The sequence below is a fragment of the Sturnus vulgaris genome, chromosome 14 (assembly GCF_052056855.1).
Source record: "Sturnus vulgaris isolate bStuVul1 chromosome 14, bStuVul1.hap1, whole genome shotgun sequence".
In the NCBI taxonomy this organism is placed as follows: Eukaryota; Metazoa; Chordata; class Aves; order Passeriformes; family Sturnidae; genus Sturnus; species Sturnus vulgaris.
Genome location: NC_142256.1, coordinates 12,941,634 through 12,969,470, shown reverse-complemented (window position 1 = coordinate 12,969,470; position 27,837 = coordinate 12,941,634). Strand labels below are relative to the sequence as shown.

The window sequence follows — 27,837 nt, the reverse complement described above, 5'->3', positions numbered from 1 at the left end:
AATTGGGTTTCTACTGAAACAAGTGTTTCCCTGACAAGAGCAGAGGTTTTCATAGGAATGTTCCCTTCCCTTGCTGAGACTCCTAACAAAGGTAATAAACCAGTAATTAAATGCTTCTCCATCACCACAGCTCAATCAAGGATGCAGACAACAGGTTTGTGCTCTGGTCCAGGGCAGGTTCTGGGGCTGCAGGGTCTGGGTGGGGAGCAGAGCTGCAGGAAGGGGTCACATCCAACACCTGGGTCTGTGCCTGGCCCTTCAGGACCACAGGTGAGATCAGGAACGTCCTAAAAAATAATGTATGAAAGCCCACAGAGCAAGGGCTATCAAACCAAAATGAAGGGATACTAAAGCAAAATTATAGTGGTGGGTGGAGCTCTACTGGTGGGAAACCTCCTGCCCTGGCCAGGACCACAAGACTGCTTAAATGCCTCCAACCAGTGGAGGAGGCTTGAGGTTACAGCCAAAACAAAGATGCCAGAACTTGTTCACAACCACTCCCAAAACTCACCATGAGGATTGTATCTTCAGACAGCACAAATGCCAGGAAGAGATGAAGGGACAAGAGAGGTTTGCTCTCTATTTTATTTATGTTAAAGGGTTGTATGCTACATTTCCTGATTAATTTTGAATAGATATAAGTTAGCAACAGAGGATATGAGACAGGCTGTATTTAATCTTGGAGTCTACAAAGCTTTCCTCACCCCTGGCCCATCACTGATTTATGTGTGCTGTGGAATGTGCTGACTCTCCTAATGGATGGGTAACATCATTTCATATCCCAGGAAGTGATAAACTGCCCAAAATGTCAGAGCTCCAAACTGATGGGTTTCAGTCAGGCTCTTTTCTTTAGTCTTTGTCTGCATTCTGAGTGTTTTTTCTTAAGCACCATCTAAGAGCCATTTGCACAAAGTGGATGGTATTTTGGTAAACACTTCACATGTAATCTTTAACAATATAACAGCTTTGTTAATTGCTGTAACAGATTAAATGCTCCTTCCCTGAGCTGGCCTAGTTTGGAGGTTAAAATTATATGGCCTAAAAGGAAAAAGAAATGGGGAGAAGAAAAGGTGCTCTCATTCTGTTTGTATTGTTTTGCAATGCGAAAAAAAGAGATCAGCATCATCAGGAAAGCAGACTTCATCTTGACAAGTAACTGTGTTTTGAAATGTAATTATTGGGCCAGACTCACAGCATGGGTAACCCTTAAGGTCGTGTGTCCTTGGAGCAGGGATGAACAAGGTGATAATAATGCAGTGACTGGTTTTTTTCATTTTGCTTTCTCTGTACTTACAAAGAAGAAAACCCTGTTGCTCTGTTGATGAGCTTGCAGTGCAATGCAAAGAAAAACAGCCAATGTTTGCTGTTAGGTGCACAGTGCATTAAATGCATGAGGACATGAGCATACAGGTCCTTTTCTGGGTAGTGGCAGACAGACAGCAAATACAGTCATGTATTAAACCTTTTTATTGTGGGGGAGCTATGGGATTACCTGCACGTCTTTAGATGGTCATTTAGTTAAAAAAAGGAGCACTTTGGTGGTTTCCCACCTGGGACAGGTGGTGTGGGCTGGCAGTGGGAACGTGCAGTGAGCCAGAGGCAGCACTGCTGTGTGTGCCATGCTCTCCTCTCCATGACACAGATCTTTCTGTATCCCCTGCCTGCTCATGGCTCTCAGCTCACAGGGACCTGCACAGAGGTGCCAGTCAGCCCAGGGCAGGCAGGGGTGGCACTGATTAAATGCTTTTCATAACGATGTGCTATTACAGGGATTTTAACTAATCCTGGGAAAGGACACTTGTTTTGCTGTTAAACTAGTAAAGATTAGGTGATATTTGAATTACTGCTTTGCCCCTTTCATTTCCAAAGACTATGAACATGTTTGCAGTAGTTTCCCCACTCAAGAGGTTTGTCTACCCCATGTCTTGTCTGGCAGGACTGGCCATCCGTCTTTCCTGATGCTCTCTATTGTCCCAGTATCTCCAGTGACTATGCAAGGTGCTGGATGCTACATGCTCGTTCCAGATTTATCAGTGCAATTTGCATATAGTTAATATTTATGCCTCTCTGATGTAAAACTTGAATATTATTGGTTTATTAACTTTTTTTCGGGGGAAGGTCATTACTCCACTTTATGGAGGTGTTTAAAATGTGCAGAACTTGATGTGCACACTTTGATTGCATGCATAAAGCTTGTAGGAAATACTGTAATAAAGCTTATGGAGCAGACAGTAAATGTCTTCATGTTTGGAAGGAACTGGATGTGCTTTTTGTTTTCTGATGGGTGGTTCATCAATGTTAAGAAACAATTTTCCATTAATCAGGATGTATTTCAGCTGCAACCTGCCCCACGTGTCTGGGTGGGTAGGTAAAGGAGCAAGGGTCACTTTTTGTGAGCCTGGGTCTGCTTCTGGGAATTTTCCACCATTGAGCCATTTTCCATGGTTCTTTCAAGCCATGGTCTCTTCTCTCATATAGAGAATGAGATGCATGCAATTGTTCAAATTTTCTCTTTCAGCAAGTAAGCAAACATAAAAGCTGGCAAAAGTTTAGCACTGAAAATGTTTTTATTTTACATGCTGGTAGGGTATTGTTGTGTCAAAAAGATTTTTAAAAAATAGGAATTGTACTTGTTGGAATAAGAGAACAAATCAGAAAAGCCTGCAGAAATACAGAGAAAATTCTTCTGCCAGATGCAATATATCCATCCAAACAGCCCTTTGTGTTTGGCCATGCCATGCTGGTGATTTCTTATGGCTGCTGAGGGTGCAAGATGAGGAAGAATTGGACTGGACAAGGTTAAACAATCTTTCAATCCTCCTTTGTTATTGAACTCTAAAATACCCTAAAGGATCCGTAGTTTATCTTTCATATATAGAGGTTTGTAGTGACTTATTTTCAGTTTGTGTGTTCTGAACTAGTGAAAGGAATGAATGTTGTGCAATTAATTCATTTATCAATCACATTCAGCAAATGGATTGTCTGATCTGAAACACAGAGGGAGAAATTAAACAGATTAATGTCTTTTTTCAGCTGAAGCAAAAGCAGTGATCAGAGCTGGCTGAATTAACCTCAAAATGAATTGACACCATTTCTGCAGACACAAGTAGTTTCTGTCATGTCTGGGGTCTTGTTATTCAATCTCCATGAAGCAGTCAGGCATGCTGGCAAAGCTGGGACTTTTCAGAACATCAGCCTGTGTGGTAATTCATGCCAGCCTTCCAACATCCATCTTTTATTGGCCTTTATCTTTTCAAAGGAGGAGGAATGACTTGGTGTTTTCATCCCTCTCTGTCAGTGCCCAGTCATTATGGGAGAAACTGTTGATGGAGCCAAGGTGCAGCAGGGAAACCTCCCTCCCTCCCAGCCAGGAGCTCAAGCCCTCCCTGCAGCACCCCAGCACTCAGGGGGTAGCAGGAGGGGAGCTGACACCCTGTGTATTGACAGATCTGTGTTCAGAATTGGGGGCTCCATAAGGAAGGTCTTTCCTGGGCAAGCTGAAGCAGGTATGGTCCTAGAAATAGACATTGTTGGAGGCAGCAGATATTCCATGAGCCAGGCAGAGAGTGATCACCTTGTATCCCATCTTCCTTGTATTGGAAGGGGCTGTCACTGAACACTGAACTCACCTTCCTGGTGCCCCACTGCTGGGAGAGGGGGTAGGACCTGCTGTAGGAGTGGAAAGCAGGGGGGAGAGTGGCTGAGAACTTGGGAGATGCAAACTGAAGGACTTGAGTTCCTGGTGAGCTCAGAAAATACATTCGAATAGGCCAGTGAGGTGCAGGTCCCTGCTTGTTGTCAACTCCTGTGGTGGGAGCCAAAATTTGTGGACAGACCTGAAAGGTCTGGTTTTGGTTCATCTGGGCCTGTGAATTCAACAGGGAAAAACAAATACATTCAGGAGAGAGGAGCCTGAATGGGGCAGAGGCAGTGACCTCCCTGCCATGGGTCATGGTGTTCAGCCACTGCCCAGAGCCTCCTGTGTCACCTCTCAGGGGCCAGGCTGAGGGGAGAGGAGCAGCCAAGCTGCTCCACTTGGCCATCACCTCCTTTTTCCTCCTGAGTGAGCTCACAGTGAGTAGAGCTCCCAAAAGCAAGAGCCTGCCCAGAGCTGAGCAGATTGTGCAGAGCAGGGACAGAGCTGTCCCTGCCAGCCGTGCTCCCATCCCTGCCTGGCTCCCAGGGATGTGCTGCCACTTCAGCTGCTCCTGGTGCCAAGCTCTGGCTTTACTTTTGTGCAAGCAAGTTACCCTCTGAGAACACAGAACTGCAGAGCTAATCTCTGTTCTTAATTTGCCATTAAAGTTTATTTTCAGCAAATTATTCAAAATATCCACAGCACAGCTGTTCCACATTAATCTCTTCCTTCTTGCATTTTTTCCTTTGGCAGGAGGCAGTTTCTGTCTGATTGTTTGTTGCAGAGCCATGTACAAGAGACAGGAGCCTGATGAGCATTTGGGGCAGGGAAAGAGTCTATGGAGGTGGGTTTTACCCAACAGGAACTTGGAGAGGAGGTGGGGAAGGGTAACCCATCACCTGAGACATCCCTGGAGCACAGATACACCAGGCTGCTCTGAGGTCTGCAGAGAGAAGGCTCAATCTGAATTATCCTGCCAGCCTCACCACTAAGAGCTGAAAAGGCTGTGCATGGGCCAGCTCATTTCCTTTACTAATGACAAGAGGGATTAAAGCTGAGTATTTCCTGAAAATCAGGTTAGTGCTGTGTTAGTCAGTGGGCAACAGAGGGTTGCCTCTGAGTAACAGTGTAAGGTCAGAAATTTAGTTTTAACGTTTGAAATCACCCTTTGGGCAACTAAAAAATGATGCTACAATAGCTCATTGATACTGTAGTCTTGAAAGTAAGTTCTCTTTACATAGGTCCTTCAGACATGAAATAGGTGATTTGAATTAACCATTGACTATTTTTGAATTTATTTATTTAATATTTGTGTTAAATAATAATAATAATTTTAAGTAATATTGTATAATACATGTTATTTATTTAATTTTGTTATTGAATTAATTACCAACTATAATGTAATATTATTAACTACTACTTGAATTGACTACTAACACAATAGAAATTGATGCCTTTGAATAGCACAGGCCCAATTTGTAATGGAAAGAATGGAAAGTCAATTTGTCCAGGTACTTTTAAGTACATGGTTTGCAGTTGTTGTCCCCTTTCTCAACCCAGTTACTCAGAAACATGCCTGCACTACTGAGATATTTTTTTAAATGTAATTTATTTTTCTGAGCAGCTCCATCTTTCCATGTTAACAGAGTCTAAAACAGTTCAGAGCAGAAGGTGAATGGGCATTCAGTCAAAGTGGGAAATGTCAAATGTGTAAGCTGGTAAATGTTGCATATCTCAAGATGGAGAGTTTAGCACGGACAAGAACTGGAAACCATGTACAGCATCATTTTTCCTACAAATTTAAGACTGAACTCTTCTCACCCATCCATCCTGTGTGCCATGCTATTAGATGCAGCATGATATTGGCAGTACCAGAACTGGGAGGGAAATATTTGTCTTATTAGAAAGTGTACCTGGTTGGAAATTAGGTTCGTCTATTGCAGTTTTTAAAAAAAATGATATGACCTTCAGCATTCAGTTAGCATTTACCCCATTCAATAGCCTGAAAGCCATGGAGTGTTTCAAAAGGGATATTCTCCTGTTCATTAAATCTCACTGGAATCTAAGACAGGGCACTGTGACTTTCAACCAGAAACGTGTGGCAGTGCTGTTTGGGGAGTGGCAGCCATGTACAATAACACTGAATTAGGACCAGTCTAGAAAAAATACATTTGAGCAAATTTCATATCTGTTAGTTCAAACTCCTCTTAGGACCAAAACACTCACGAGGTACTTGGATGGAAAAAGGAGGCAGATCTTGATTTCTCCTCCCTCATTTGGCTGGGAAGGTGCTGCACAGTAAAGGTCAAATTTTCTTCAGTTGCTTTGAAAATGATGCAAAAGGAAAAGTGAAAGGAAAGGGCAGCAGATAAAGATATACAGTAGATGGGGCAACGTGGTGCTTTGAAAATCAACTTCATAAAACACATCTGAAATGGAGGAAGGATTAAGTTAAGAGGATGGCATGTAAAAGCAGAGGAAAGAGTGATGCTAGAGCTGGGAAATTTAAGTGCAGGAAGGCAGAGATGTGGCCAATGTTTCAAGAGGAAGATCTGGTGCCTCTCAAGTTTATGGGAACTTTTTAATTGGATTCTATGGAGCCAACATTTCCACCCTTTAGCTGGTGGATGCTTTACTCCATCTGAGCACAATTTGCAGTGAACAGTAACACACCTCCCAGAACCAGAGGTGATGAAACAGTCTTTAATATGTTTCCACCTTCCCTTTAGTTCAAAGGTTTACTCTTGGCCTCTGAACTACCCATTCTCAGAATCAGGTCCTCCTTAGTTCCTACCCATTTAGGTGTCTGTGAATAGCTACAGGAAGAGAAAACCCACCCGATTTCCCCATCTGGCTCTGTGTTTGATATGGAGCTAGGAAGAGTGGTTGGTAAGCATAACCCGGGATAACAGTGCTCTAAAGGTTTTCTTGTCTTAAATCTGTTCCAAAAATCAGAAAAAAACCTACCAGATATCAATTTTTATATAATTAATGGAAAAATATGTTTCAGGAACAATTTTATGAAATACATTTCTACATCTGTTAGTCAAACAAAATGAATTCTTTAATTTGAGGCAGTAAGAGAAGCTTTTAAAAAAGATACAAAGTCCAATCTAAGCCACTGCAAGTGAAAGAAACTTCAGAAATTTAAAATATGTTGCATTCTTCCTGCAATATCTCGGTATTTTTGATTCATCTGGTTATTCTGAGCAAAAGGGTTCCTGGGTCTAGGAGGCTGTAAGCAGGGAGAGACCTTCTGGGGAAAAGGAGGCTCTCCAGAGGATTTGTAGGAAGGTGGATTTTCTGACATCCAGGCTGTTGTGGATGCTCTATCTCCTCACTACACCTCACTGAGACCAGAGCTCTGTGTGCAAAGTCCAGCACCCAAATTCCTGCCTTAGTCATGAAGTGTTGAGTTGCTCTGGGGACACTTTGTGGCTTTTGTGAAAACATGTCCTCAAAGCGTTTTTCTTTCATTTTGATGAGGAATGGGAATGCTTTGGAATCTCAGAAAATGCCCAGGTTCAATCATACCCCACTGAAGGTACAGGAGCTCCCTGTAGCACCTTAGCAAACAGCACAGCAAGAATATGCCCTTCCTTGAGGCAAGTGGACTCTTTCCTGAGCTGTCCTTCTCTGTACATCAGAGCAGAGCTGAATCTCTGCAGGTAAAATGGAAATAATTTCCTCTTGACACAAGTTCATCCTGATGCAAGGCTTAATTGATAGCTCGCAGGGCACTTGTGTTTTCCAGGCTGTTGGTTTTGCTCTAAGCACAAATTTACTCAGTGATGAGAATATTTTGACAACTCTGCCTATCTGTGCTCAGGAACTGCAGTTTGGTGTGAATTTTCAGGGTGTGTTGACCCAGTTTTAAAGCCTAAAATGAGCATGCTCTGGATTGATATGGAAATACTGTCGTTGGCGAAATAAAACAAAGAAATTGTAAATAATGAGAAGTGGAGTACATTCTGCACAAGAACTTTTAGGAGAGTTTTGCTTAGCTGGCAGAGGTGTGTTTTTGTCCTTAGACTTTCTCCAGAAGGTAATTTTTAAAAAATGGTGCAATTCAGCTTGAGGAAACTTGTAATTCTGACCCACTTGCATGTCCTCATGGACAGCTCTCTTCAGCAAATCCCTGCCTAGCTGTAAACATACAAAAATCAACATGTCAAATCAAACAGAATTAGTTTTCACGTTACTTCATTATTCCTTTGCCATCCCAGGTCTAGTAAATGTCTCATTTCAAATTCTCTCTCGTATTTGTGGTGTTTATTTTTATGTGCTTATCAAAGCTTATTTTTAGGCATTTCATGGCTCATTCTTTAAGAATAAAGAAATCCTTTTTGGTTTTTTTTGTGTTGTTGTGTGAGCAGAGCTGGGAAGCCGGCACTTGTTTTCTTTAGATGATGTAACAAGTTAGCTTCTTCCAAAATATTATGCTTTGGGGACTGTGTTTGGAGGAAGCATGAGAGAACATTTGAATACATTACCAGATCTCTGCAATACATCCGTGTGGTTTTTGTGTATAGAACAGGGTTTTAAGTAGAGGTGTTCAAACCATTTTGCTACAAACTCTCCTGACAATGTGTTTGTGCTGTCCATACAGACAGAAAAACATTTACATGCTGGAAGATAGTTGATTTTGGTACATGATTTGAATGTGGAAAACCATTTGTACTAATTATACACACACACCAAATAAAACCGGTAAGGAAGTTCTGTGTTCATCTCTTTTATTTTTGTGATCCAAAATCTGGCTATAAATAAGAGTGCATTTGCTTAATAAAGAAGTGTTATCACTTTGCTTCACCATTTCCCTCTTAGGTAAAATTAGCTGTGTTGCTAAGCCATCAAAATGCAGCTGAAAGGATAACAATGATGAGCCCAGCTGTGCCCCTCGTGCTCCCACAGAGCTGCTCCTGCTCCTTGCTCCATCACTGCCTTTTGTCTCTCCTCATTGAGGAGCACACAAATTATGGTATTGCCATTAAATGTACATTCTCCTTGGCCACTTTTTATTCCAGTAGCTGCTGGGAAGGTGACATGGATACCTGCTCACAGTTCCTCCCCAGAGCCTTTTTGATAGGGGCAAAATGAGGAGTAATAACTAGATTATTGCTGCTCTATGAAGGCAACCAATTACTGGTTGAAGCAGGTAATTATGATGCTGAACACAGCTAGGAAAGTTAACATCTTGGCAACTAGTCGAAATTTAAAATAAAACCTCACCCCCATTATGTTCTGTATGTAGAGGAACTGAGCAAATAGTGTTTGCTCAAGCCAAAATAATAAATTTGGATCCAACTTCCCTTGCACTGGGATAAGTGTGGGATTTCACATCTGGCCTTTCAAGCTGGGCTTGTTTTTAAAAAAGCATCATCAGTAAATTCATTTTTTTACTAAAGCCATCAGAAATTGCTTACCAGGATTTTGCAGCGGGGTGAATATTTTCTTATGACTTCTGACTTTGGTTTGATGAGTTTCCTGTTCACCCTGATAGCTTTCAAAATGGAAGGGAGAGTCTAAAATGACAAAAACAGCAAGGAATAAAAATTGTGTTGGCAACTGCAAGCTGTGTGAACATTCAGACCGCCCCAAATGTGGGTGTCTGCAGAGTTACTGCCGAGAACAGCAATGCTCATAAGCAGATTACTGAGTCATGAGCATGTTCTGAATGTGATTACAAGCAGAGAGACAGAATTAGTCTTTGATTTCCATAAAAAATTAATGAGAGAGACAGACAGGGACAGACAAATTGGAAAGTTCACTTGGTTAATTTTCTACCCAGCAGCAATTGTAAATGTTCCTCTTATTTAGCAAAGAAAGATACGAAGTCTATATTGGTTGTGCTGGCCAAGAAAAACTATTAGTGGGCTGGAGGTTTACCTGGGGGCAAACTGTCACAAATTAAAAAAGTGACAGCGTGCTCATTTTGGGACGTTTTGATGCATCTTTCACAAGTGCAATCAATTAAGAGCTACTTTAGAAATTATATTTGGCTGCTGTGCTCCCTAACCAGCTCTGTCTTCATGTGGACTGATTCTCTCCCTTGAAAGTAGAGTCTAGTAGTATTTTAAAAGTATTAGTGAAATGATGCCCTGCTACAGATGGGAAAAAATGGGATGAAATCATCATTAATGCTACAGATGCAGCAAGTGCTACATCTCTAGGATATAATTTTATTTCTTTTATTCATGGCTGCAGGGCAGCTTCTAGTTGAAATGATACAAGCCCAGCAGTGGGTCTCTGAAGCAGGGCTGTGAGGTTCACACCCTTTCCCATGGATTCTGGTTTGAATCTACCAAAGCCAAGCTACTGACTTTAACCAGTATTTAAGTACAATTTACCTCAGCTTTCACTCAAGGCAGCCAAAATGCCACCATTTGGCAGAAATATCTACTGCTCCAGATAATTTGTGAGGAAAAAAGAGTTCTGATGTTGCCTACAAAATGGAGTTTGTCTAATTTGCACTAAGTACCAATGAACATTTTTGCAGAGATTTCTTATTCAGATCTAATGTCCTGTATTTAGACTATTTACAGATGGTTAAACGGTGAGATGATGAGTTCATCCCCTATTTAAATGCAACTCACAACAGAACATTGGAAGCTATACTTTAAAAGGAATAATTGCCCTGACTATAGAAGATTTTGTTCCCATGGAAAATGGCTATGAAACTTGTGTTGTTTAATTGTTTTCAACTTTTTCTTTTTTCTCTTTTGTTTTCTTTAGATCTTGCAAAATACTGACTTTTCAGTGAGAGGCAATAAAACTGTTCTAAAGCTTATGATGAAAATGGGCATATCTGTCTGGGTGTAGCCAGCAGATATTTTCTCTGTATAATAACAATAATAAAGATTCAGCTTTAGAGTGAGAATATTTAGTATGAGTATATAAGGCATTCTAGTTGACTTTGAGATGAAATGTAGAAAAATTCAGGTCCACTGTGTGTTGGGAGGAGCAGCCCACTTTAGTAAGCAAGGTACTATTTCTTTAGATATCTTGCAGGATTATTGGCAAGTAAGACACATGTTTAGATTCTGCTTTTATATTCTCTGTTATGATAGTGTCTGCATCGGCATCTTTGTGTTACAGAAATGCCATAAATAATTCATATCTTTATTTAAATAATTGTGGGTTTATTTACAATTGGCATGGAAAAGGCCTTTATTTTCTGTATCATTGTGCACAGTTGTCATACCAGCCCCTTATTTCAATATGTTTGTGAGTCACTCAGAACACATCAGTAAATCAAGCTGCAGCAAACTTAGCCTGAAATTTAATTAGATGATCAACAATCATAGTTCTGTACTTTCCTAATAAAATGTATCTCATTGCAGACAGTTTACAAGGCATTGTCACCTCACCTGAACCCATTGTTCTTGAAATAACATGGCAAAACATGAAGCAATTTTGTTGACTGTGCTCTGCTGAGTAACCGGGGTCCTTGAGAGTCCTTCTAGATTAGTTTGTGATGTGTAACTCAGCAAAGCAGGAAGGAATATAACTCTGGAAATCCGTGCTCCTGTGGGATAGGAACCACATTAAAAATAATCTCCATGGTCAGCAAGCCTGGCCTGGGCAGAGAAAGGGTTCACTCAGTTATGTGAAGAGAAATCAAATAGGTAAATTAAAGCAATCAGATGTGGGAGGCAGCTCCTGCCACACACAGCACTGTATAGCTGGAACACGGACATTCACATTCACATTAGTTTTTGGTGAGATAGAAAGATGGATATCTACAAGAGTTAGAAGATAATAAAAAATTCCACAGATTAAGGCGTGCAGGGGAGGTCAGAACAGAATAGAAGCACAGGCAGGAAAGAGCAGCACAGCCTAGAGGAATATGAATCAATGGAGATTGCAAAAAAGTGAAGAGGAACACGTGCCTTGATTTCATATTGCAAAGCCCAAAAAGACCTCAAGAAAAAGTGAAAACGCTGCTGACCAATCTGTGAGGAAACAAATAAGTCTTTCAGTATAATTAGTTTTCCTGTTTCCAGGGAAAAAGCAACACAGTGACTAGAATTTTCCCTAGCTTTCTCTTCCATTTTTATGATAATGGGAAATTGTTTCACGGCTTTTCTTATAGATCTTTCTGGACTTTTTGTGTAAGTCTCTTTGTGAGTATTAGACTGTAAGTCTTTCCTTCTTATGGATAAGAGTGTTTCTGACAAAATTTATCTGTGGTGGAGTTACTCACATCTAGATCTCAAGTCCTAACTCACTGGCAAGAAAGTGTAAAACCTAGGTCTTGTTGTGAGTGGACCTGAAAACCTGCCAGGAGCAGATTGGCAGAGAGGAGCCATTCCTTGGAGGTGGCTTGGAGACCATCCCTCCAACTGGGGTGGAGCCCAAGCTGCAAATAAAGTAGGTATGGGAACAGAGAGCTGCTGCCTCTCAGTGGATGCCTCTGAACTCTTAATCTTTTGATTTATTGTGCACAGTCTGTCTGCTTCTCCTCTCCTAGAAATATTATAACTTCTCTTCCTCTGCTAAAACCCCTAACCTAAAATATGTCAAATGTTCTAAGCCTTGATTATATATGCCATCAACCTTTCTTATTCAGAAAAGAATATCAGTGTCCCTTGTTTGTCTAATGAAGGTTAAGTTTAACCTTCAGGGCACAGTGCAAAGAACATCTGTTTATTCAGTCTTTTAGCCTGGGGTCTGAGAAGCACAGTTTGTATTTGGAACCTCTGGCTGACATTTGTTAACTCAGTTTGCACGCATTTTAATGTAGTTTCTTGTACCCCAAGGCAGTTGTTTAGAATATAACATGATGGGATATAAGCATATATATGTATATATATATATATGGCCAAATTATTATTTTTGAAGTTATTCCTGCTGGAATATGAAGAAGAAAATGAGTTTTTGAGATCTTAAAACCCTCAGAGGTCACCGAGATTTTCATCAAGATTGGGATGTGGCACTGGACACACTGGAATTCAGCAGCCTATGAAGCAGAGAAAGAGAGGGAAAACACCAAATCTGACTGGTCTGAGCCTTTTGCCTCTGTGGGGAGAAGCTGCTGTTGGGGAGCAGTGGGTGGTGTGTGCTGGGGCATGAGGGAGCTCAAACCTCTGTAAATGGAACCTCTCAGTCTCCAAACCTCTTCTGCCTGTGTGGCTCGGTGGCCACATCAGTGTGTCAGTGTCAAATGAACTGCACAGCATTGTGCCATGCCCTGGCAGCAGTGCTTTGGGTGGGGACACAGCTGTGTCCCACATGTCACAGGCTGCATCCCTGCCTGGGGGGACACCTGGCCCCTCCAGGGTGACCAAGAGCTGGGTCACCTTTTGAGATCTCTCAGTCCCATCTGTGCTGGGTGTGATTTCTTATCTGCCAACACAGTGCTGCATGAGACTGCAAAGAAATGTGGATTTGCAAGAAAAGCCCATTTCCAGTAGAAATCATGCTTAAAATTTATTTTTTTTTATTGTTGTTGTGATTGCATAGAACTTCTCATAATGACATTTAAATATGGGGCCAAACTTGAGCTGATGGCATCTCATTAAAGCCAAGGGAATAGAAATTCAAATATGCATCTTCCTCCAAGTGGTTTATCTAGCAGCAGGAGCTTATTATCTGGTGTGACACTGTTATCTGCCAGGAACTGTGTATCTGTACCAAGCTGGAGACAGATACATTTAAACACAGAGGATTCTGAGTGATTCTGATGACTGAGATAACCGAAAACCTGTTTAAGGGTACAGTACAGTTTACTTAATGACATCAAATATTCAAATGTTCTTCTTTATTGGTAGGATTATTGCACTGCAGAAGAAAAATGAAGCTTCTTATGATGCTTTAAGAAACCTAGAAATGAAACAGACACTTTGGAGATAATATTAGTATAGTTGATAATTTAAAGCCTGGTCTATATTGGAGGTCTCCAGGGGCAAATCCAGAAAATGTCTACAAAAGCCCACCCTCCTTGAGGGTACAATTTTATAAGTTTATTAAATTAGCATAATTGACAAAAATCACGAGTTAGGAGCACAGGTGGTGATGCAATTCCCCCCCAATTCAAGCCCCTTCTAAATCCTCCCCCCCTCAGATGGAAACTGAACCTGTTGAGGAAAATGTGTCTTGAAAAGCTGTTTATTGGCCTTGGTTCTCAGGGAGAGCCAAGATAGGATAGGAACTTTGGAATATATTTTGGAATATATTCTACCTATTAGGGCAGGGAAAAGTCCTGGGAAAACTAGCTATGAATGCAATAATAGGCTACAGAGCTACAAATATACGTGTGATGAATACAGAGAATATATAAAAGAAAAAAAAGGCAAAAATCAGTATGGCATCACTTAATGCAAGGATTTGCAAACAGAGAGCTCAGATAGAAATGGATGAGTTTGTGCAGAACTGTACCCTGCCTATACCACCCTTCTTGAAGCTCTTCACTTTTCTGTAGCAGTGCTCCCCAAGGAAAAAAAGGAAGCTATTGCTGTGCCCCTTTCCAGATATTTTAATTCACAAAGATTTAAATGACAAACTGTCAGTTCTGCTCCTTGGCAGGGTTGATGCCATCGGCTCTGGCAGCCCCTCACTCCCAACATGCTGTCAGATTGGAGATGCACCTGCAGCCCCTCACGTGCTGCTTACATTTCCCTGCACCCTCTCCTTAAACATCTCCCTGGCAGCAAAAGGGCTCTGTTCCATTTTGGCCAGGTGCCAGGTGGCTGTTCTTGTGTTCTCCACCACCCTGTGGGCAAATAACTGTTTCCTGGAGCACACTCATGATCTTCTTCCACAGCATCACTCTGGGCAGAATCTCAGAAACAGGAAAGTCTTGTATCTCTTTCTGATAGAACCACCTCATGAAGCCCCAAACCATTTGCAAGAATGCCTCTAATTTCCATTTTCTAATTTCTACAAAAACATGCTGTGGGAAAAGTCATCTGGATATTTCTCTTGAAGCAGTAAATTAAGATGTCTTTCAAGATGTCCTCTGAGCCTGTTACCATAAACGTCAAAAGCTCCTGATGAATCTGCCCTGCCTGACAAGACAGCAGTTTGCTTTCAGGTGTTACTGCATATTTTCCCCTGAAAGAAGGTTTTGTGCCTTCCTGGTCACAGGCAAGCAAGAGCAAAAGCATTTGTCCTTGGTCTGGTGTTTAAGCATATAAAATTATCACCTCCAGAGATGGATTATTTGTGAAGCTTTCTTGGGAAAACCATGTTATTGCTTGGAAATCACACACCCACGTAAGGATGATCATCTGCAGTGGAGCTGTCAATCCTCCAGCAATAGATGCTTAGGGAAAAACAAACCCACCTCTTCAGAGGGGAACAGAGGCAAAATATTCACCCCAGTGTGAAAGGGACAGGAAGGATCTCCACAGAAGATATTTAAGTGCAGGAGGCATCTAGAGCTGAACCTCTCATCTGAGGTGGGTGCTCCACAGCAGGGATGGAGCTCTGGGGGCTGCTCCAATTGCATGAGCACGGCCCCCCAGTGCTGCAGCTTTCCTGGTGTCCCTGGGGAATGGTGGCTCCTCTCCACTGCCATTTCCCATTCCTCTGTGATGCTCAGGGAGCGGGTCAAGGGCACTGTCTTTGCTCTCTATTACAGCTCAGAGGGATCTCTGCTTTCCAGGGCAGAAAATCTGCCTTCTTGGTCTTCCATTTCACAGCATGCTCCTCCGCGTGAGAGTTTCAAAAATGCACAGCTGAGCCAATGTGAGTGCAGCATGTGAGCATTGCACAGCCTCTCCATGTGCCTCTGCCTTCAGGGTCCCATGGCCCTCGAGGTGCATTTCATCAGCTCTGTATACATTTCACTATCACTCAATAGGGTGAAAGCTTATCGTCATTAATTGTGAGGGTTTATGTTGGCAACCACTTAGTTCCTATGGTTACATCTCTAAGAAATTGTGAAATAGGCACTTCAAGGCTCTGGGCAGAGAAACAAATTGACTGCTACAGAATTCATGAATGATAATAACTCATTTACTTATAATGCTAATAAATAATTGGTGTAAAATCTTCTAGTATAGCTTTAAAATACTTAGGGTATTTAAAGGTCAGCACTGCTCTTAACTCTGCATTAAAACCCCCATATTGAAATAATGCAGCCCAGATGGCAATTACAGTGTTTCAGAGTGTTCACTTAGTGAATCCATAACCTGGTCCTGGTCTGCAGGGCTGCCCTGCCTGTGCTCCCCTGACACCACAGCAGGGCTTTCCTAGGTCAGGGTTAGAAACCCCCCTGCTTCTGGACATGCTAAAGCTGTGCCATGGGAACAATATCCACTGTCTTTTTGTCTCATACAGCCCTTTGTTTAGGCCATAGCAGGGTCCTGAAAGAAACAGTGTTTTGTGGCAGATAAATACTCTGAAATTTGTCTACAAGGTCACCCCTACTACCCCACCACAGCAGGGAACTTGAATCCTTCTGGTCTTTGAGTTATTTTCCTGGCTGTGTTTCTCATTATCCCCATCTTTCAGTGTTACTGAGTCCTGGAGTATCTGCTTTGTATTGCTGCTTTCCTAACCCCTTTCTCTCCATATTTTCTTCCAGCTTGTGTGCTTTTCCCTTTTTGTCACCTGTCCTTTGTTTGTCTCATGTGCAAGCAGGCACACACGGGGCCCTGCACTGTTTTAGGATTCTCTACCATGCCCCATCCCATTTGTATCATCAGTATATGTAGCAGTTCAATTTTTGTCACTCTTTCCTTGCACAGATCTTGCTTTGCCTACAATAAATATTTTATGCCTTTTCTCTACCTTGTTTCTTTTTCTGCCTTGTCCTCTGAGAGTCAGCTTTCCAGAGTGAACCATGGGTGGGGGAAAATCATCTATTTCTGTAACTGTGCTTCCATCTTTGCAGTATTGTCCTCTGCAACGGGATACCCCCACACTTTGCTTTTGTCCATCAGCAGTGTTTACTAAGCACAGGCTTTCCCACTTAGAGCTTACAATATATTGAGTTGGCTTTAAATTATTCCTTCGTGATTCCTGGCGTGGGATGAATCAAGATGAATCACACAGTGATGAAGGTAATTCCTCCCATCAGCTGAACAATGAATCAGTCACTCTTTTTCTCACAGTTAAGATGCCAATTTGCATGTGGTACTAAATAATGTTCGCTGTTAAAATCAAGAGACTGAATAAAGTGGTCAGTTTGTTACAAGCTTGCAGGCTAAGAGACAGAATGCACATCAGCTATACTGCCTTCAGTGTAAACAAAGTGTTTAATCATTTGGAGGGGGAAATCTGGGGTCAGGTCTGCAAAAACCATCTACAAACATATAAATGAGCAGTTGCTTCAGACAGAAAAACAAGCCCATCACAACCCAAGTTTCCTGATCTCTGTAGGTCCTGAAAGAAAACCCAGGACTTAGTTCTGCAGTGCATATCTGACAGCCCTGTTGGTGAAACAGTATATTAAGAAAAAAAAAAAAGGCAGAGATTGATATTCCTTAAAAAATATTCATAGAAATGTAACGATGCTACTTGTAGTCATCCGAATTGTAGCCTGTGTGTTGTGTATTTAATGAATTGGAGCTGGGGAAAAAAGATTCTTCTCTTTTTCTGTGGGCCAAAAGCAAGAAGTGGACTCTTGAGAGAAAGATGAAAAGCCCAGAGATGCTCTGGCAGGCTGTTTGCTTGCTCTCTAGCACTTCAAATTAGCAGGCTGGGACATGGAGGGAGGGGAGATATCAAAGCCATGTGGTGAATTTGTGCTGTTGGGAGTGTGGGGTAGCAGGAGATAACCTTGGAGATAAGCCAAGGAACAGAGTTAGAGTGGGTTTGGAGGGGCTCAGCCCAGCACAGAAACCCCTGGATCTCCTACAGTCACCCACAGATTCTCTGTGCTGCTGCTCTGTGGATCAGCAGAGGTCTGGCTGAATGAAGGTGCTCCAGGACAGCAAGGGCAGCAGGCTGCAGGGTCTCCTGGCTTAGAGGGGGAGGAAAAGTGGAGATGGCCAAGTCCCAAGGGCTTAAAGAGTCTGGCAGGTCCCATGCCTGCTGCACAGCTCTTCTCCTCTGGGCACAAACCAGCCAGATTAGCCTATGACCTGACCTGTTTTGGAAATGCCATCACCTTTTTCTAGGTTAAAGGCTGAAAGATTTGCAACACAAACAAGGAGCTTGTGCCCTTTATTCATTATGTCACTTCCAGTGTTAGCCAAATAAAGAAAATCCTTGCTTCACTTGAATTTAAAATGACACCAAGTCATGATTCAAACTTACAGTGACATTTATCCAGTTAGCTGGTGTTTGCTATAGGTTGAAGGGACACATAAATACAGTTGTCTTCATGTCTCATGCACATTTCTCAGTGCTCTTTGGCAGTTATTAAGTGCATTAATTCTTCTGATGCTAATTTCTGTGCTGTACTGATGAAAAATGAATTTTTCCCAGGGAGTTGGCACTTGGCAAATATCTCGATGGCAATAAATTAATGTAGGAACTAAGTTTCTGTTGCCATGGTTTTCTCCTCCACTGATTCTTGCAGTTACTCTGTCTTTACTGTATCTTTACTCCAGCAAAGGTAGAGAAGCAAAGCCTCATCCCAGATCACCTGGATGCTCCAAATCCTCTCCTCTCCTGGCTCTCATGTGGTTCCCCTGGCAGTGCCCTTGCTCTCTGCAGGGTTCTGTACAAGTCTCACTTCACTCCCAGACCTGGGAAGGCTCCAGGCTCCTGAGGAGCCAGGAGAACAGCAGGGATGTTGCTGAGGAGTGTTCAGGCATTGGAGTGCTCCCCTGCACCCCTCCCCAGCCTCTCCCTGCTCTCACCCCACTGCAAGGCAAACTTTCCAACACCACTTCCCTCCTCTGCACTGGGTGATGAGGCTAAAAGCAAAGTGGTTGAACTCAAAACATCAAGGGACTGGGTTCAGTGCTTGGTGCCCTTACATTATTTAAGTTTCCTGAGGCTTCCCAGAGGCTTTTGAGGGGATGCAGATAAAATTCAGTGGATCACCTGAGCTGTGCCCTGCAGCAGAGATTTAGCTAATAGGCCTGTTCTGCACAAACACGTTTATGTTTTCCAAGGCTGAGATGACACAGGGTTGTAAATCAGTGCTGCTCTTTCCAAAAGAGTAAGGAGAAGTCATGGAGATGGCAGTGGTCAGATTATGTCCTCAGACTTTGCATGAAGGCAAAATATTGATTTGACAGGACCTTCTGCTGCACCTGCAGTACTTCAGCTGCAGCATCATGCCAGTCCCACGTGCCCCAGAAGAGCTTTTCTCTGAGTGGGAAGTGGTGGCTGAAGGAAATGTGAGGACTGCTGCTGGGGTCTTCCACCAAGCACTGATGCTGCCACTGATGGCATGGTCGATGAGGTCTGTACTGTGTTCTTTTCTATGATGGACTGGAAATAGTTCTGTTCTCTACAGCTGGAGGCAAAGACGTTTTTCTCCCTTAAAAGATAGACTGCAAATAAATTGGGTGTTTTCTTTCTTTCTAGTTATGAGTATATCCTTGCTGCTGTCTGCATAGAATCATAGTTCTATTTTTTCTTCAAATTTGTCTTACTTTGTTAGCTTTGTTAAGGAAGAACTTTTAATTATTTTTGCTAATAATGCTAAATCTAGACAAGACCTTCTAGCACCGTTTTAGCCCATCTGACTATGGTTAAATATTTCTCTTTGAAATGTACAGATCTTGATTTCTGACTCAAAGGGAATAAATCCCTTAAATGATTCAGAGATAGGTCCTCTCTCTGAAACAAACAGAAATGATGGAGTGGCAAAATTTCTAGTCTCAAGATACATCAGTTTTATGAAATATATTTGTATGCTTCCAGCAGAAAAAAATACGTCTAAGAAACAAGGCAGAACACCAGTATATTGTCAATTATTCTGGGTGCTATTTTTGGGTGACTGCTGGGCTCCTTGGCAGTTCTCAAGGTAGCTGGAGCAGTGCCTGCACCTCATCCTGCCACATTCCAGCATGTGTGGGTGGGAAGATGTGCTGCAGAGAGTGCTTTGTCTGTGTTCATGAGATGTTCACATTAACAAAATTTGCTTTGTGTGTTTACAGCTTCAGAAAGAGACAAATGGCTCTCAGGAAAACCTGGGGTCTGCAACAAGTATCTGAGGGGCTGCTGCCATTCTTCTCTCAGTGGGTCAAATTCCCTGGTGTTAAATTCCTCATTACTCCAGCATCCTTCCAGACCTGGCCACTGTATTTATTGCTGTGTCTAAAGCAAGTGCTGTGCTGGGAGAGCAGAGATTGCTGCTCTGGGCTGGTGCTGCTGCTCCCTGCCACTCTGCTCAGAGAGATTTGGGGATGTGACAACAAACATCTCTTCCCTGAGATGCTCCTGTTGTTGCTGGCTTAGTGCAGCCAGGCTTTGCTATGCACTGCTGCTCCAGGGTCTCACTGAGTGAGGAGTTTGCAAGATTAAGCCCTTGTAGAACTCCTGACTTGTATTCTCCCTCCATCATGACCCCCCCCTGTAAAACAGTGTGTGATAATATCACCAGGAGAGATCAAAGGGGCATAATCTACATTAGTGAAGCAAACAGAAGTCTTGCCCTAGCCAGTGCAAGAGCAGAAATACAAATCCTGGGTGCCAGGGTGCAATTGCTGCCAGGTTACTGATGGCAGCCTCCCCAGAGCCCTATCAGGATTACAGCACTCAGCTGCTATGCAGTTTATATTTATTAATACACACAGGGCTTGATTTAAGCACAGCAGCAAAGCTGCCTCTGATTTATGGTGCAGGCAAGAGGTGACAGTGAGATACACACCCTGACATGGGTGTGCAGCCTAAAGAGAAAGGCAAGGGGAAATGATCTGCATGGTTGCAGATAACTGGCAGTTCATTTATGATACCCAGATATTCCATTCTATAGAATACACATTTAAAGGTTTGATCATAAATATTTGATTATGATTTTAAAAATATATATTAGTTAATAGACAGCACAAAATCCTTTCCTTCCTCTTCTATCCATTTGTCTGTGTAAAAGTAAAAAAAATCATTCCAGCTCTTTAACCAATGGCACATCTATGCTTCATACAATATTGAATGTTTCTATTTTTTCCCAGTGAGGCTTTTTAAAATTCTAATATCACCTGATCTTTGTGCAGTTAATTCCCTTGTCATCAAGCCATGTAAGTACTGACCTCAGAATCTCAGAATAGCCTTGGCAAAAAAAAAAATTACAGTAATTTGCATCACTGTTGCTGAGGGCTCTGCATATTTCCATTAATAAGTCCCAGTTTCAGCCGGCTGGACAATATGGATTGGTGTGGCTGTTTTCAGCTTTCAGGAGGAAATTTATTCTTAGAAATTGGGTCAAAGAATTTGGTTTGGCAGGGTCGACGGAGAGTGGCTCCAGTTCAAAATAGAAAATTTGCAGAGCAGCTCATTAATTTAAGCAATTAGGTTAAAACTTCCTTTATTTTAAAAGTGAGAATAAACTTCCAGCAGCCAAGTTACCTGAAGTTGAACTGAGATGTACAGGTGGGATAAACAAATGGGAGGTGTGCAGAAGACAAAGAACCAGCAAACTGATGCAGTTTTTAAAAAATATTATTTTCCTATCTTGCCTCCTTAATATTTCATAGTGACAGTAAAGTTAGGTCTTTCTCAGTATTGTATGTCCTTTATGTCGTTGGCTTTGACATTGAAGAAAGTGAGTTATAAATTACACATCTGGCTGGTGGAGATGTGTTCTGAGCCCCCACGGACACAGACCTTCTCAGAGAGCTGTTTGGAAGATCAAGGTCTGAAAACAAACACTCACATTGAAATCCTGTTTATCTTTGCTTCCTTCTCATCTCGATCACAGAGATTTCCTGGGGGAAATTTTCCTGCAGGAAATGTGGAAGTGCAGTGGCAGTGCCAGGCTGGGTTGTTTGCCCCACAACAAAAGCAGTTCTATCACAGGGTCCTTGTTCCCTTGTGTGCCTTCCCCATCCCTTCCTCAACGTGTCAGGGCTCTGAACGATCTTGGATCCACTTGGCTGAGGGCCATTCCTCTGAGACGGTCAAGTACACAACATTCGTTGGTGAACACTTGTCAACTTTTTCCATTCAAGGGCTAATGACTCTAAATTGCACCTTGAGCTCATCGCTGGATGCTGGGGAAGGAGGGGGGACCGTGCAGTCAGCTCAGCTCCAAATCTGAAAACATACCTGCTAAGAAGATTAAGTCTGCAATGCTGAGCATTAAGCCCATCAATATTTATGCAGCAGGCAAAATTCATGTCAAATCTGTCAGGCAGAATCTGTCACCGTGGTGTTTCTAAAAGGTTACCAGCCTCAAGATACCTGTTTCTCACTTATGAGCAGGGTTGAAGATGAATTGTTTTGCAATTTGAGTCTAAGTCTACTGGTAAACTGCAGGATTCATTATTGAGTTAATACTTTGCTTGGGTCCATCTGCAGACACTCCTCTAGTGCACACGATGAATAACAATCTGAAGGATCAAGAGGATAAGCTGGAAATGTTTTCACTTCAGAGAAAATGTCTGGTTTGTTCAAATGCCCTTTATCAGAGTTTCCATACGGAAGGCAAACCCTCAGTGGGCAGTTCTGGTCTACACAATGGGGTCTCTGTTCAGTGCCACCTGGTCTTGATGGCAGCTACTGTGGGGACCCCGGAGAAAAGCACAGGTACCTTGTCAAATATACTGAAAACCTTAGTGGAGCATTACTTCGACAATTATCAACAGGCACATCTGCCCCCAGCATCTCCCTGCATGTGCTCTCTTCCCCCAGAACTGGGCTGAGGAATGGAGCTATTAGAGCTTTTAGAAAAAAAAGAATCAAGAGATGAGCCTCTGCTCTTGTCAAGTAGAAAGTGAAGATTCATAGCAAAAGAAGCAGCAGAGCACAGCAAGATCTGGTATGCAAAGGGTGCTAAACACAAGTCCTGACACATCGTTATGTGATGGATACAAAACTAAGGAGGAGGTTATGAAAGTTTATACCACATCATCTGGACAGTGTCCTTTTAATTCCTGCTCCCCCTGACAGATACTTTCAGCTCACTGCTCAGCATCCCAGTCCCTGCAGGGATATCTGTCCTTTTCCTTTCACCGTAAGACACGCAGGCTGGGGAAGGGAAATTTTCTGATGTATAAATGATATGGTGAGAGAAGGAAAATCAGCATGTGAGAAAACTGTCTAGGTGATGTATTTTGGGGAGCAGAATCCCTCTGCCAGCTCATGCCCTCCCCACGCTGCTGCAGATCATTGCTGCAGTGTGCAGGCGGTGTGCTGGTGAGCAGGTGATGTGTGAGGACTGCAGGCTGTCACAGTGCTGGCCGTTTTCTCTTTTCTTCCCTCCAGGCTGCAATTCAGTAGTTTTGACTTGTCTTCTGTTTGCAATAAAAGTTATTAACCAACTGTGTTATCAGAGCATTACCTTATTAGTGTGGCACAAGAGTTTCCATTCTCCTGACAATGATCTGCTGTAAAGGCAGAATCCCAGCGAGGCACTGCATGATAAACACCCTCAGGATGCTGACAGGCATTGGTATGAGCTGCAGCTGTGGCTAAGGAGGATCCCTGCAGACTGTCAGGATTCTCTGTGTCTCCTACACAACGTGGCCCTGGAAAGACTGGTTTAGAAACCACAGCTACAGGAGCTCCCAAGGTCCTGGGGTTGTTTTCTGCTCCAGAAACTGGGTAAGGAGAGGGGAAGGGTCCAACGGGCTCTCTGATGCCCCAATATTTTGTTTTCTCTGCCAGCTGTAGCTGTAGGAGGGGAGTGGCCATGAGTCATGGTGCAAGTCATCAGCCTTGCTCTTTCTTCAGTGTAAAATTTCTATGTGTGGAAAATGAAGAAAACATTGAAAAACCCAATATGGTGTTGTCACTTGATATATCACCTGAGTGCTGCCTCCCCTTTGTAATCCTTCTGCTCTGTTATATAAAATTTCCTCTGCTTTCCCCCCCACCGTCAACAAAAAGAACCTTATGGGGTTTCCTAATGGGAAATTAGTTGTACAGTAAAAATATTTATTGAGGCATGGACACCTTGATCCATTTCCTGTTTGAATCAATAGAAAGGTTGTTATTGATTTTGGTGGGTTTTTTGAGACAGGCTCTAAGTTTTATCCATTTTTCAGTAGATTAATTCCCTGCTGATGCATGTTTTGTCCTAGTTAGTCTACATCGTGTTTTTTTACAACTTTTGGGAAGAAATAGGAACATAACAGAGGGTAAAAATGACCATTTTATAAGCTAGGATATGAAAATGTGGCTTGCAGTTCGTGACTAGCATTGCTTTGTCCTGAGTACCTACAGGTATGATGGTTGAATTTGGTATTTTTAATCTGTGGTGTAAAAGCTGCCAACTCCGTTAAAATCTGATTCAATGTGATATTTGTGTCACATTTTATCTGCTTGCATTGGTTAACATTATATCAGCTGATGTTATGTAACCAGACACAGCCTAATAGCCAGTGAGTGCAAAACAGGCATTCTTCTTCTTCCTATGCTTAGGACTAGTGTGAGATAACACAAAATGCAAAATAATCTTTGACTTCATGAATGTGACACTGTCAGGGGGTGGCTACCATGAGGTTATACACTGTGTCACCCCATAATGTTATCCATCTAAACAGGCACCTCACCTTCTTCTTCAGAAATGATGATGAAGAACATGAAATCTCCTCATGGCATTTCTGACTCCTTGTGTTCAGGAGTCTCTTTAAGTTGGGGTCTGGTGGTTTGGTTCAATGAATCTGTATTAAAGATTTCCAGGCCAGCAAGTGTCTAAAGAGGTGGAGCATGCAAAGGAACCACATCACAGTGCTGTGTTTGGGAAATCCCAAGTGACAGAGCAGTAGTCAAATCTGAAGGGAGATGGAGTCTGTATCCTGCTGGTGCTTTGATCCCAGCAAGTGCCCTGCATGCTGGGACTCCTCTGAGCACAGCTAAAATTGGAGGGTCTGTGTTTAAGTTTCTGTGTGAGAAAATCCTTCTCCAGGTATTTAGGGGAAGGAAATACTCAGCACAGTCATCTATCTGACTGCTGAGAGGTGAGTGAACGTGGCCCTGTCAGGGAGAGTGCATGGGGCAGCTCTTGGAAATCTTCACTAGCCCAAACTCCAGGGGCATGACGTGACCTGCTGAGATCCTCTTTCAAATTTACTCAAATGACACTACATGCCATAACTCACCAGTACAGTATTTATTATGTTTAAATTTTACCACTGTGTGCTGGTTTTGGCTGGCCTAGAATTCATTTTCTCCACAGTGGCTGGTATGGGGCTGTGGTTTGGATTTCTGCTGGAAGCAGTGTTTATAATTCAGAGACGTTTTTGTTGATGCTGGGAGGAGTCAAGGCATTCTCTGCTCCTCACCCCACCCCAGCAGCAAGAGTGCACAAGGAGCAGGGAAGGGACACAGCCAGGACAGCAGACCCCAGCTGACCCGAGGGATTCCCAGACCATGTGGCATCATCCTGGCACAAAGCTGGGGAAGAGAAGGAAGTGGGGATGTTCAGAGTGATGGTGCTTGTCTGCCCAAGTCACTGTTACATGTGATGGAGCCCTGCTGTCCTGGGGATGGCTGAGCACCTGCCTGCCCTGGGGAAAATGAATTCCTTGGTTTGCTTTTGCTGCATGTGCAACTTTTGCTTTATCTGTTAAATTGTCTTTGTCTCGACCCACAAGATTTCTGAGTTTCACCTTTCCCATTCTCTCCCCCATTCCACTGGAGGGAGTGAGCAGGAGGCCATGAGGGGTTGCACCCTGACACACTGCCATAAAACAATCTATCAATAACCTTGGTTGCTGGATCCCAAAAACCTGGGGTTTTTGAGCTTTCTGTGCTGTCTGGCACTGACCCTCTGGAGAACACTGCTTTTGACCTGAGGCCTTGGAGAAGGCTTCCAAATCTGAGTGATGAAGTTAAAATCACGGGTGTGTAGTGAAATAGAAGTGTGTGCTTTCACAGAGTAATGGGTTTTAAATTTAAAGTTTTTATAGTATAGTAATAGGTATGAGACAACATGAAGGGTTTTAGGCGTTGTCTCTTTCTTTGTTCATCTTTCTTCTTTTTACTTCTACTTCATGGTTTTCAAGTAATAGTTTCTGGTTGGCCAGTCAGTGTCACTCTAAAGGTCATAGAAATCTAGTTATTGAGTCAAAAGTATAAATAATATAGGAGTTAATTCTCTATTAGACTCTTTAGCTTTAAAAGACCTTGTAACAGTTGCATTTCAGGCCGTTTTTCCTCGCTTCTAGCAGGTAGCTGGAAGTGCTGCTGAACGCTCTGCACTTTCTAATAAGATTTAATAAACAACCAGGCCCGAACATGAGAAAAACTTTCCATCGTGTTTTTGTTAATCCTAACTCTAAGCAAAAACTAACAAAACTAAAACAAACCATTAATAAAGTAGCAGAAAGCCCCTGCGCTGCTGCTGCACTTGGTGTCCATCACACTACAAACTTCAGGCACAATAAAAACCATGGGCAGCCAGGGATTTTTGAAAACTGAGCCAAGGCATCATGATCATTCTGAAAATACCTACATTTCTATGGGACTGTTGCTCCTGTAAGTGATGGGTTCAACCCAGCCGGCCATCACATTTTACCTCAAAGACAACATATTTTGTCAATATTCTGCTTTTTGCAAGATGAAATACTGCTGGAAGAAAGATCTCTAGGCACTTAACACATGCAATACCAAGTGATGCATTTACTCTGCTCAATAAAAGAGCTAGAAAAGGTATTTGTCAGGGAAGTGGTGGGCAAGGTGATTTATATTTTGTATGAAATGCCACTTAGGAACACTTAAATAAAATCATCACAATACCTGGTTTTCTGCAGTAAGCTGGTCCTTGTAGTCATACAAACTGACTTCCAGCCCAACACGGGGGCAAAAGTAAACTGTCTCAGGATTGCCAACAGGAAAACAGGAATATTTTCAGTGTCAGAGCACAGCAGGAGCCTGTCTGCTCTTCACCTTTGGTGGGGAAGCTGAGGCTGCTGTCTGTTCTGGATAACCCTCAGCCTGGTGACACGCTAAACCCAGAGCTAAACGTGGCAGAGAAAATGAGGATTAAAAGTCTCAGGAGATGCAGTATCCAAAGCTCAGCTGGGGCAATGGCACATCTGCTGCCTTGCTCAGCACTGTTATCATGAATTGATGACATCTAAGTGCATCTGCAGGGCTGTCACCAGAGCTCTCCTGGACAGCTTCATCTGCTGCACATCTGCCTTTCCTTCATCAGTAACAAAAGTATTTTATTAGACTAGAAAGTGCTTGATAAAACCAGCCTTAGCAGTGGTTATGGAAATAAAAATAAAAACAAAATAAAAAAAATTAAAAATATAAAATAAAATAAAATAAAATAAAATAAAATAAAATAAAATAAACATCAGCTCTGCTGGGAATTCCACACACAGGTAAGGAAGGTGGGGTGGGTCACACAGACACCCCACTCCTCCAAGCCCAGGCCAAGGTTAGAGCTACTCTGCACAAGCACAGCTGGGCAGGGCCCAGCAGCTGCTCCCTGCATAGGCACAGCTTAGCAAAGGTGGGGGAAACAGGGCTCAACATGGGCTCACCCCACTCAGCCAGGTCAGGATTGGAACTGAGATCTCCTTAAACTTGGTACCATCTCTCTGCTGAAACCTGTGAAGATCAGTGAGGGCGATTGTTTTCTTCTTTTTGCTCTGACTTGAACTGCACACACATTTGCCAGCTTGAAGCCAGCTAGGGTAAATATGCTTTATAAGTGAAGCTAGTCTGATTAGGCTGGAGGCAGAGCAGACAAACATAAATACTTCCTACTAGTCAGTGCTATCTCAAAAATGTGACACCCTAAAGGTCCTTTTTATTTTGGCTAGCTGCTTTCCCAGTACAAGCCTATGATTAATTTCTATGCACTGCTAATTATTTTTTTGTTTTAATTTGGGAACTTACAGAAATTGTTGTGATAACATTTAAATGGCAAGAGGGGGCTGAACTGTCTCAGCATTTGTCCAAGAGTCCTCACTCAACCTGCTGACATTTCAGGGGCTGGAACTCTTATTATCCATGCTGCTCAGCTGTTTCCAGCAAGATCTCTTCTGTAACTTTTTCCTAGGGACATAATTTCTTCCCTGACAATATCTTGTGCTTCCTGTAACTCCAGCAACTCTGATGGGTAGATGTAATTTGGACACAGCAAAGGTTGTAGTGCACTGGTAAATGAATTGGAATGGTCCAATTTCTCCTGACCGAGAAAATCCTGGCTGCTTTGAGATGGCTGCTGAGCAGAT

General features: G+C 42.6%; 1 protein-coding gene across 5 annotated transcripts in view; it reads right to left on the bottom strand.

Annotated features, from left to right (window-relative positions):
* LOC148222153 (uncharacterized) overlaps positions 1–27,837 on the bottom strand; it is a 123,850-nt gene that overhangs the window by 13,098 nt on the left and 82,915 nt on the right. For 4 of the 5 annotated variants that reach the window (XM_088173169.1, XM_088173168.1, XM_088173172.1 and 1 more), the window contains 3 exons: positions 11,008–11,165; positions 9,064–9,162; positions 555–3,866 (listed from right to left, as the gene is read on the bottom strand). In XM_088173169.1, the coding sequence (XP_088029295.1) occupies positions 3,456–3,866; positions 9,064–9,162; positions 11,008–11,165 (668 nt within the window). In that variant the 3' untranslated portion in view covers positions 555–3,455. Of the gene's footprint in view, positions 1–554; positions 3,867–9,063; positions 9,163–11,007; positions 26,888–27,837 lie in introns of those variants that run through there. The other variant, XR_015806758.1, reaches the window with a different exon arrangement.